The sequence below is a fragment of the Ylistrum balloti genome, unplaced genomic scaffold, assembly GCF_031769215.1.
Source record: "Ylistrum balloti isolate Yb309-2 unplaced genomic scaffold, AGI_CSIRO_Ybal_v1 Utg369858, whole genome shotgun sequence".
NCBI lineage: Eukaryota > Metazoa > Mollusca > Bivalvia > Pectinida > Pectinidae > Ylistrum > Ylistrum balloti.
This window is the reverse complement of record NW_026782007.1, coordinates 551,636-564,200: the sequence shown is the minus strand read 5'-3', so window position 1 is coordinate 564,200 and position 12,565 is coordinate 551,636. Positions and strand designations below refer to the sequence as shown.

At 31.2% G+C, this 12,565-nt stretch overlaps 1 protein-coding gene across 1 annotated transcript in view; it reads right to left on the bottom strand.

Moving 5' to 3' along the window:
• The window catches only part of LOC132545854 (inositol 1,4,5-trisphosphate receptor type 3-like), a 143,107-nt gene that overhangs the window by 12,720 nt on the left and 117,822 nt on the right, over window positions 1-12,565 (bottom strand). Inside the window, exons 60-65 of the mRNA XM_060209525.1 lie at window positions 9,878-9,925; window positions 6,698-6,766; window positions 4,267-4,293; window positions 1,522-1,633; window positions 689-807; window positions 95-264 (exon numbers count right to left, since the gene is read on the bottom strand). Of these exons, the coding sequence (XP_060065508.1) occupies window positions 95-264; window positions 689-807; window positions 1,522-1,633; window positions 4,267-4,293; window positions 6,698-6,766; window positions 9,878-9,925 (545 nt within the window). The remainder of the gene's footprint in view (window positions 1-94; window positions 265-688; window positions 808-1,521; window positions 1,634-4,266; window positions 4,294-6,697; window positions 6,767-9,877; window positions 9,926-12,565) is intronic.

The following is a 12,565-nucleotide window of genomic DNA, read 5'->3' as shown; positions in this document are numbered from 1 at the left end:
CCAAGAGATCTGGAACAAAGAAATTTGATACTAACCACAGGCTGACAAGAAGTCTTTTATGGAGATATGGCTTTAAATGACATGTTATACTCACCACAAGTTGACAAGGAGTCTGCCCAAACTGTTGGAGTAAACCTTTCTTTGGTACTTGATGTCCTGAATCACGTCACTAGCCCAGTCCATGAAGTCACGCAGTTTGTTGCTAGGAGAGGTACGGTCCACCTCATACTTAAACTTCTCTTTGATTTCTTCACGAAGCACTTTCTGCAGAACCAAAAGGAAAGATTTTGTTTAAAACCTAAAAAACTATTTGATAAAAGTTCAAGTCAGATTTCTGTAGCACATGCAATGGAAAAAATATTTAATTATTTCAATTTTTTTTAGATTTTCATGTTCATTATATATATTAGATACAATAGCCCAAAAGGACCAACTGATTGCTTTACAGTTGGGCTATTACAGGACAATGAATCACATTTTTAGAAATTCTGGTGAACCACTGTATATATTTCTGAGCTTATTACCAGACATTGGCTTACTGTCAGATAAGAATTGAAACATTTTTTCAAATATTAAAGTGAAATTTCCTCACATTTTCTAACATATCCAATGAAGTATGTCTAAGAATAGTTGTAATACATTAAGTATATAGAGTTTCTTGCTTGTTAACCTTGACCTTCACACTGACCTTGTCCTTGACTCTGTAGTAAATCTTCTGTAAAACATCATCTTTCAGGATTTCTATTGACAGGGTGTTCTCACTAAAGTACATCCACGCAGCTTCTTGTTCAGGTGATTTGATAAATGCTGAAATAAAAATCGCAAATACTGCACCATCCACATCAACAAATAAAAGGCATTCATGAGATATATTCTTTACAAAGAATGTCCATTAAAAAAACAACGTGTACCGGGGTATATAATACTTGCATCAATTTTCATGACTTTAATGGAAATAAAGCTAGTGAAATATAAAATCTAACCAATAACAGTAAAACCCCCCCCATCCTCCAATGTATGTATATACTGAAAAAAGTTTTGGTATTCAGCTATTGGTATCAGTTATAAAATGTCACAATTTTTTGGACTTTTAAGCAAAATATTTTACAAATAGAAGTATGCATATTGTATTGAATTGCTTTACTTTTGTCTTCATGTGCATTTAATTTTAAAGAAATTTTTGTAGAGTAAAAGGTTTGTTTATAAAGTGAAATGCATTGCAATGATTTGTACGTTTCAGGTAGACAGATTTCTTCTGAATGGGACAACATAGATGTATCAAAACTATAGATTCAGATGTACACAACCACACAGTTATTGATTCCAGATTGTTACATTCACTACTTTGTGATAAACTCCAAAAAGTGATAAAAGAAAAATTCACATTACCAAATGACAGCACAGAAATGTGGTCTTCATTGACAAGTGACCTTTGTAGACAGGTTTGACTGTTTAAGTGAATATATACCTTGAAAGTGCAAAATGATGTCATTCACATATTTTCAAAATATTGATAATTACAATCTATTTTCAGCTTTTCATCCAAATCCAACTTGCGACAGAGAATGTGGAAGTAGGCAAACCCTGTCTGAGTGACCAGAGTCTTAATTTCTTCAAAATCAGGTTGGTTTCTCTGTAAATATAACATATTAAATAAGTAAGGTCAAGGTCATTCATCTGGGACAGCAGATATGTACAGTGTAAGGTCAAGGTCACTCACCAACAGAAATATTTATGTGCGGTAAAGATCATTTATCTGTGACAATATATTCCTCAGGTCATTGTCATTAATGTAAGATCAGGGATATTAAACTGTAACAACATCAAATAAATATTAAGTCAGCCTCATTGATATACAAATCAAATATTTAAGGTCATTATACTATATCATGTAAAGTCAAGGTCATTTATCTGTAACATTATACATGCAAAGTCCTGGTAATTTATCTGTAACAATTTATATATAGCTCAAAGCCATTCATCTGCAACAGTAAACATGTATGGTCATATCATTAGTAATGGAAGTCTTTGCTTTCAGAGTAAAGGACAATATTAACTCTAAAAAGAATGTACAACATTCTGTCCAACAATTAGTAAAATAAGATTTCCTTCTTTCTAAACAAGGATGATGGCAAGTATGGTCCATGTCCTCTGATGGATAGCAAACTGGAAAAAAATCCGATTATCTTATAACCATTTATCCAAAAACATACAATAGTTTTCTTAGTTCCAAAACAAAGATCTTAATATAAATATTGACAATCTGTCTTGTGTAATTACTTGGCTGCTGTTGATCAGGTACAATTACACTTAAATCAGATAGCCACAGGGCTTGGTCAATGACTGGTTAAAAACACATTTGACAAAAGTTGTTTTCTGCTGTTCAAACTCAACACACTCCGGTCCAGAAAGAGGCTACAGGATCTTGGAAGTGTCAAGGTCATTTATTTTGTTTAAAATGTATCAAGACAAATAACTAACCTAAAACCTCTATAAGACATCTTAAATGTTCACAATACCTGATCCCAAATAACTTCAAAATGGGATCATAGTTTTTTGTTTAAATTATGACATTATGCCTTCTGATTAGTAGATGTTTTAACAATGGAAACTGGAAAATCCTTGCAAAAGATGGCTTACAGCTAGACGTTCCTGCATGCTCTCAACAATGTCATATCTAGTTTGCTTCAAATCAAGTCAAATTGCATGCTATCCTTATGTACAGTCTATAATGTAGTTAACAGACTCCTGTTTATTAAGTTATAGCCATGCTCATCCCTCAGCATATCAATGCATTCACATTTCTTTACTATAGTTAGTTACATGCAGCAATCTAGTAAAAGTTACCTCCCTTGCATGCTTTACTAACACATATTTGGTCTCGGAGGAAATTTTAACAAGGTAGAAAAAAAAATTATCAAGTAATGAAAATCTTATAAAAATAGTTAATAAAAAAAGTATATATCCATTCACAGGCGAAATACATTGATGTATTACAGCAACTTCAAAATAAATGTGTTAATGAAATTGGACATTGTCACCAGACATACTGCATTCATCTACAACACAATCAACACTTCATACCAATCAACTGATCTACTCATAAATTTAACAAGCCCTTAGTTCTATGTCTCACAATATCAAAGAGTACATGATTTTAATTTGGTCTCCATGCAAATACATACAATCTTACCATTTCAATAAGTTCCGGAGTATCAAACTATGTATATCAAATGTATGTTAACACATGTGGCAAATGTTTAATTGGTTATTAAATGAATTTTTAAATCAAGAAATCACATTTCAGTTGAAACAAGTATGATATCACATCCTGATTAAATTTAATAAATTTCATTTTAAATAGAATAGATTGAAATGAACTGGAACAATGAACACTATTTTTGAAAAGACTTATCTGGAATCTAGAAAGCTCCAGATCAATGTAATTGTAAACTATTAACAATTATAAATAAATGTCTCCAGGTTATATGGATGATAAAGCTTTTTTCTGTGTAGTAAAACAAGGATAAACGTATATAGGAGTACTCTAAGTTTTCTGGTTAGATTGTAAAGGCAGGTCATACATGCCCACACAATTTTCAGCATTAGTAAACACACTTTTCAGCATTAGTAAACAGTGTTAATATTATGTTCTTTAGCGGGTAGTATCCTTAACTGTACAAAGCATGGTAGCATGGCATACATTGAAGAATGACAGCTAGGACCCTTCCCTAAGTCCCCAACCTACACCAAACCCTATCAGGTTAAATTGACTTAAAAAGACATTTGTGGCAGGACATGCAAACTCCATGGCCCTTTTGGTTGCTTCTTCCTAAACATTTTTGTTCATACTAATACCTCCATTGGCAAAAGACTTACATACCAAATTGAATGTATCCAATGTTGATAAGATTCACCTTTAATTAATATGTGGAAGGTCAAAGTGGAAGGTCAAAATGACAGGTCATTCTGCACTGGCTATACAGTGTCACAATCAAAACTGGCAGAATGATTTTCTAAAGGTTACAATCCTACGAGTTGATATTACTGATTATCAACCCTGTACTGGTGTAAATATTGCCATCTAAAGTAAACTGATACTAAGATCACAAAGGATCTGACAATCTAATGGTTTCCTATTGCTTCTATTGGTCAAAATGTTTTACAGAACATCTTTTCCACCATGCTTTGTCAAGTCTGGTAATTAATTGAAGGCCATGTTTACATATTAGTTTGTCCTGTGGAAGTTAGTAAGCAAACCTTTACCTCTTTACTCTGGGCTTGTGCAGCTTTCTGCATAATAGAGAAACACAAACAACCGTGTTGAGTTTTTTTTTCAAATGAAAAAGAAACTGTGACACACTAAATGTTAATGTAATGTTAATTAAGAATCAGTGCATCATTTTCTAGGTCTTTGACAAACAAACGTTCTCTGATCACAAAATCTGACATTGGACTACATATAATCCATTTCAATGTTAATACTCAGCAAAAAATATTGTGATCATTAAGTTTGCTGTATACATGTAGTTGATAAATGAGGTTTATGTATAACTTAATTAGCTGGTTACAGTATGGCTGCACACTATATTTGGGTGTATTTCAGCTGTGGTACATCTTCAATTTGGGTATTTTACTTCATTATGTAATTCGTAAGTCCCCCAAGAATTCTGTTTGGCAGTAAATAGTTAAGTTGCCTCTCTTCAGGTACATAGCTCGGCCAGCAGCTTCGATATCTTGATGTCTATTTAAGCATCTACATGTTGGGCGGGTAATACTGAAGCACTACAGCTGTTATTGCCCCGTAGCCCATATTATCATAATGTAATATACTGTTAAGATTCCTCTCAATGTGCCTCTGCGTAATTTGTTCATAAATTAAAACTTATGTATATGATAAAAGCATAAGTGCAGTTTATGAACTTGAGCAAGTCTAGCATCCTATGCAAATGAGCTAAAGCAAGTAGGTATGTAGATGATACAATGCTACGACATGTGGAAGACACGATTGGTCAGTTAATCACATGAGTGGTTATTTATACAGCGAGCAATCAGATAATGATTGGTCACTGTAGTCATGTGATCAGTCAGTTTTCAGTAGCTGTTACATGTAACATCCCAGTAGTTTGTTGTGCAAATGTGTTATCCACCACCCCACCACACGACCATTGCAGGTGAGGCCTGGAGCTACAACAGCATTAATTCAAAATCATTTATAAGGTAGTTTAATTGAGTAAACATTTGCCAGCTGTTTCTGAGCATGGATAAATCATACTTTCTCCCTTCCTGATAAAGGGAGTTAGGGTTTAGGCGCCGAAGAATTCTATTTGGCAGTAAATAGTTAAGTTGCCTCCCTTCAGGTACATAGCTCGGCCAGCAGCTTCGATATCTCGACAGTCTATTTAAGCATTTACTTGTTGGCCAGGTAATACTGAAGCACTACAGCTGTTTATAGCCCCTTAGCCCATATCATTATAATATAATAAACTGTTAAGATTCCCCTCAATGTGCCTCTGCTTAATTTGTTCATAAAATATAACTAATTTCAATGTTAATACACAGTAAAAAATAATAGGTGATATTGATAATTCAATTTAACATATTTAATGAAATGTACATCACTCTTTAACCTTGAACGAAGACTACTTTAAGGATATATTCCTTTGACGTTTGTTTTGAAGTAAGACTTAATTTAATATAAGAGGAATCCCAACACAATATGTTGGATATTTTGAAACATTTTCTTCAGGTTGGAAATGTCAATATAATGAACTTTTAACATAACCACTCCAACTGGTTATGTTATAGGAACTTCTATTCTATAATATCCTTGTATTTTGTAATCCTGTACACTATTTGTTGTACTTATAAGATTTTCATGACCCGACAGCAAATATTTCAGCTTGTTTCCTGATCTCAGAAAAACTTGCTATTTGGGTGAAAATTGTGAAAAATAAAACCAAGGATATTCCCTCTTTTGCAATGATGAAAATTTTCTTAACAAAAATTTCTCTATTCAAACATAAAATCTTTTAAAAGTTTAATATTAGAAGAAAGTCAAATAAAGGATTTAAGTAATTTTAGAAAAAATTTCATTTTTCATTTTTTGGTTACTATGCAGTTTAAAGCTTATTAAATCAAATGAAAACTTAACATTTTCACATTATATTTAACTTAATATCAAAGTCACCTTCTAAATAAAGCAGAAAAATTATTTCAAAAATGTTTGCAACAAAAAAAAATAAAAAGAAAATATCTCTTAGACACATATTCTGACGACTGTATTGGAAAAAGTAGAGTGGAAACATTGATTTTCTGTTTTTAATCTACTTTATAAAAGCAAACCTTTTAAAGAATAATCATCAGAAAAGAAGTTTAATACTGGATTTTTTTTTTTTACTTAGGTGTGAAACTTGTGTTATTATAATGTCGAATGATGAAAGGTTCTCAAGATGTGACGTTAGGTAGGACGGAAAAACATGGATAACACTATATGCCACCCCCCACCCCCTCATTCCCCACTCAATTGAATGGTGGAAGCTAAAAAACTTTAAATTATCATTCTGTAAACCAAATGTCACTTGGGTTAATATGATGATGGACAAAGTGGAATGCTTTAAGACAACAGTACTTGATATTAAATCACATTAACTTAGATATAACCAGCACAATGGATAATAGTTCTACTATATCATACCAGTATCTGGAGGTAGGACTCGGTCATCGTGTTAGCCAGTGTATCTGTGTCCAAGTATTCCATCACTTCCTGTAGAGGAAATTTTAACATGAAGTTAGGACAAGTTCAACTACACATCTTCAATATAGTACAACTCATCTGACAAAATCTTTTGAAAAAAAAAAATCATATTCTTTTATCTAAAAATTACATGATTCTACGGAAAGGAAATCACATCTAAACTTTATTAATGTCTGAAAATTTATCTTCTATTTTCATAAACTTTACTTTATCTTATTAAAGCACCATATCAGATTATGAGAAATAGCTGTGTACGCAACAATTTAAAATCCATACAGGTTTCAGTAATAATCAAATTTGAAATGAAATATGGTATATTTACTGCAGAGTGAAAACTCTAATTGAACTAATTAATGTTTTATTTGCACTTCTGTATTTTCATTAGTAATTTGATGTCAACAATAAAAAAGACGAGAAAAAAAAATATGATATGCAATCTTGAGAATTAAAGCTGTCATGTTGAATAAAGAAAAATTTTAAAATATCAAAATCTTAAACCTGAAAAGTAATTAACATGTAAGAAAAAATAAAAAATGCACAGAAAAAACAAAAAATAAACATGCAACTTGATTAAGTGGGAAGCAGTTAGAGATAAAGCATTGTGTTAATTTAACAGTGCAGTCTATCAATGGTGTGAAGTGTTATGGATATTTAAGAAAATTTCCAAAACAGTGGTTTTCAGAATGATAAATAAATTTAACTTTTATTTAGAATACTTTTTTAAGTTTGTGGAAGGATTAAATCCAGTTTGATTTTAAAAACCTCATTTTGCATCTATTTCATTAACCCTTTATAATTTTTCCTCAGTCACAATTCAGTTTTAACCATTAGCGGAATGATTTTAAGAAGCCCCATTCCATAGTCAGAAGGATGTTTGGAACTTTAAACACCCTTAGTATAGTGAAATCTTAAACAGTAGTATAACCGCTTGTAAAGAAAAATTAGCTGAGAATCATGTGATTCAAGCTATGTTATAAGAATCTTTCATCAAAAGTAGATTTGAAAAAAAAAAAACAAAAACAAAAACAAAAACAAAAAAAGGAGAATTAAAAACACTTGTCTGACAATTTACAGAAATTGTGTAAATAATCTAAATCTAATGTGATTAGAAGTCATACAGACTTTGTAAGGTCTGAACTTTTTGTAACGAAAATAAATTTGAAATGACAAATGTGTTTAGGTTTCCACTATGTAGTCTAGCTGTATACCAAATTTGGTTAAAGTCAGACAAAATTTTGGAGCTAAATGTATAACATCTTTAATCAAACTAGTCATAAAGTAACATCATGGTCTTGCTCTCATGAGTTTCCATTTCAGGCAACACAAATATTGTAACATCTGTAAAACTAAATTAATTTTGCCTCTTCAAATAAATAAAAAGGATGGTTGGGTGGCACAGTGGTAATGCACTGAACTTTCACCTCGCCGTTCGGGATTTGATTTCCGGAACAGACGTGAAAAGGTATGGGGTCACTTGCTTGACCGCGTGGGTTTGCCCTGGGTACTCTGCTTTTCACCCACAAGAAGACCCCCTAAGCACGCTAACATCCAGGTCAACAAGTGTGATTAGTATTAGTTGAAAAAAACTTGTTTCACAATTGTTGTAAAATAAATAAATTTTATAGTGTAAAGGATTTCTGATTTCATTTTAAAAAATATATACTTAATACAAATATGTTTAGGAATTTATAATTTATTCCAATTACAAAAATCAACATAAATATCATATAATTCATATCATTATTTTCACATATGCATCATACTTTATCATAGAATGCAACACATTTTTCACAAAGAGAAAACAATGATCACAATTGTTTTCGTATCTAGTTATTAACACACAAAAGTTAGATTCCACACACTTGTATTTGTTATTTTCTTTGAAGTTGGATGATATTGAGTTCATGTTTCACCAAATGGTGGAACATGACCAGTACCTGTTTTGATCTGGAAACTACTGACGAGTATTTGTAGGTAGCACCCTAAAAGTAAAGAGTGGACTGGAATCATAAGCTGTATGATAAACACTACTGCTGGTACACACCTGGTATCTTCTCAGATACATATCATACAAATGTAAGCATCACTCCAGCACAAATACTTAGGAAGGCAGGAAAGTTAGATGCTGGCACTTCTCTAATAAGGAATTTGATAAGTAAAAAAAAAAAATTTCTACAGCAAAAAAGCTTCATATACTACATTTCCTATCCTTCAGAATACTATTTTTATCCAAACATTGCGATATCGTCGTCAAATATATACTAATTTACTCATCTGAAATTCTGTCTCAAACACCCCCCTCTCCCCCTCTTCGAAAATCCCCAGTAAAATCAATTACATCCATTTTAAGGTGTATCTGATTGCCTTTAATATCATAAAATTGTATTGTTGGTGTTAAAAAATCAGTCTTATGCTGTTGATATCTTATTGTACAACTATAGGGCAACATTTGTGCTATCAGTAGAAATGTTCTCAATACTGAAGGTTTTATATCAATACATTTATTTTAATGCATTAAGAAGGAAGAAAACAGTTTTAAATGAACAGTCAAAATTTTATTTCTTCAAAAGATTAAGAATTAAAAAGACAAAAAGCAGCTAATGGAAGGATATGCAATAAATGTTATTAGTGTGTTTAAAATAATCAACGAGGTTGTAATTTTATGATGAAAATTTAAATGTTTAACTGAACTGATGTTGATAGAAAGGTAATCTTTGAAATTTAAGGGACACTGTAACACACGGCAATGAAAATGTCTACCATTATTGAGGCCTTTTTAAGTTTAAGAATAAATTTCATTATGTTTAATTGGTGTTTAAGGTATCATGTGAATGACAGAGGCGGGCTGGCAATTATCTCTGATATGGATATAATTGAAAGGGTTACATAATACAATGTATTGGGAAGAAGGTCTTTTGTTATTGTTTAAATGTTATTTAATTTAGTTTACGTCAAGCCATGCAGATCTGAAGGGTAATGCATGCATATTCCTTAAATTTCTTTAGCAAATAACAAAGGTAAGACAATTAGGTAAAAAAAAGGTTGGAATTTTGTTTAAAAAAATAAAATTTGAAAGACGACATTAAAACAACACTGATACAAAAATGGTTAATCCTTTACCATACATGATGGTCGTGATTGCAACATTTTTAGTAAATCCGGATCCGTCTGCATATAAAAAACAATCTGCAGTATTAGTATGACAGCTTCAGCATAAAAATATCAATATATCATACAGATTTGTACATGATACAGGGATTAATTACCTCATTACCTTTGTACTGACAATGGTATCTTATTGTTTTTGCAAACTCGTCAACCTCTTAGTTAACATTGGGATTTTATATGGAAACCACAAATATATACTGTACACTGGAACATTTCCAATCACAACAAATTTTTACCCTTTTTTATCTATGAGCAGGGACAGCAAATTAAGATGGGGTGAAAATTTGTTACAATTATATAACCCATTTAAACATTCCTGAGAGGGTGAAATGATCACGAGGCGAATTGTGTGTAATGGAATAAGGGTAAAAATGACCTGAAGTGAAAATATCCTTGTATACAGTAAATATATATTTTAGAAATTTTAAATTGCCAAGTCAAAGCACTATCAGTATTAGTATTTTGTCATCTTTCTATTTTCTCACTTAAAGTACAAATGAGGGATACCATTGTCATGAACAAATTCCAGTCCTCTGAGTCAGACTCAGGGGAAGGAATTAAGGCCTAGTCCAACTCCCTGTGTTCAAAAACAAGGCCCAGTTGTTGTGTAATAAACGCATGCTTTTTATAATAGCATATTTTAATTTTAATATAAAAAACACAGAATTCATCATTATTTTCTAAAACCCTTTTGTTTTTACAAACAAATGGACCCTGTTTGCGAGTTATAGTACACTAATAGTGGCTTTTCTATAGCCAGCTACAGTGTGCTACTATAGGCACAAGTCTCTCACTAAAGATCTTACCATCTGGGTTGTGAAAACACTTTTAGGGTTGTCCAACTAAAAGGAAGGAGATCCAAGTTAAAATTAACCCCACATAAATATCTCCAATGACTTATAATTATCTCCCTTGTTGAAATGTCTAAACTGTTGTTATTATATTTCAATACTTTCAGCACTGAACAATAGATTACAAGTTCATGTGTTACCCATTTCTTTCTTTCTGATAATTAATCTCATCTTACAATAATGTAACAAATTATGGAATATCCTGAAAAAAAATATATCATGTAAAAATATATTTTGAAATGATATGTATATAATCAGTTCTGAAAAAGAGACACTTTTCATTAAATCTTGTCAGAAAAGAAAACTGAATTTCTTTTGACATTTTGTAAGAAACTACTTATTTATACTTTATATGGGATCAAAAAACATAACATGGAATTATCTAATTAAAACACTGAAATACTAAAATAAAGTTGTGAGACTATTTTCTATAAAAAAAATAAAATTCTAGAAATCTCTTTTACTAAATTCATGCAGGTTCTTTCTAATGTTAAAAATAAGAAAAGGTATGACACTCAAATGATTGCATCATTGTTACTCCATCAATCAATATTGCCACAATTGTCACGATAGTAGAAAGTTCAAAACTGATTTTACACTGAAATATAATATCTTTTTCTTATTTTCTCAGAAAAATAATCCACATTGATCTTACAACCTTAACTTTGCAGATAAGTGAAACTTAAAAACTTTTACAATAATTAGATGTAAAATAAATGAACTTATTTAATCCATAGATTGACAGACAGGTAAGACTGGCCTCTTTGTATGAACTACATTGGAAAGATATAGTTAATATTTCATTCAAACCAGAAAAGCTAATAAGGAGACTTCTTTCCCCTTTCTTTTTTCAAGGCAATCATTATTATTTACCCAAAAGTTATATTAATGTGTTATTTCAATTTTTGAAATTCTATTTTTATGATAAACAGAAAAATTGAAATGTATGTGACATAAGGATGGACAAAGGTTTGGGGATTTGGGAATGAATGAATGAATGAGGGATAACAATTAATTACGAAGTTGGGTAACTGTCATTAAATGATTGATGTATTTATAGACTAAAACTAGTGGTGGACAATTCTCGTAATTCTAGAAATATTAGATGAAATTTATAACTGATTTCTGTAACTAAACTAAAACTAGTTCTGTACTAATTCAGTAATACTAAGATATTAAATCAACCTTTTGATCATGTTCAGAAACTTACCTTCTTTTTATCATCAAAATCCTGAAATGATGTGCTGCCATTTTATATTTTTGAACTACTAATTTACAGCACTATCAATACCTCATCTATGTTAGCCATATAGACAGGTAGCTTTATTTAATACATATCACACAATATATACATATTATACATGAACTTATTCATCCACATTTTAAAATCCTGAACATTTTCTACTCAAAAAAATATAAATAAATGAAAGGACATTCCCTATACATAGCATGTTAAATTTCTCAATCTGTGTCATTTATCCCAAGTCTCATAGATAGGCTGATTACAGTATACAAATACAGTGATTGTGCACACTAAACAAACATAACCTCTTTGGTATCAATTTTCTGTTAGTTATCAAATCAGCATAACATCCATCAAAAGAAAAACTTCTTCCAATAATTACCAAGAAAAACAGTGGAGGTTGAACCATGCAGCGTTGATTTAGTGTGTGGTCAAGACCTAGTATAAACAGTCATGCTTCGTTTTTTAATAACAATTTGAGGTACAAGACCAAAAGTGAAATATGTCTAAATAACTTTGCAACAGAAAATCTAAATTGCAACATGC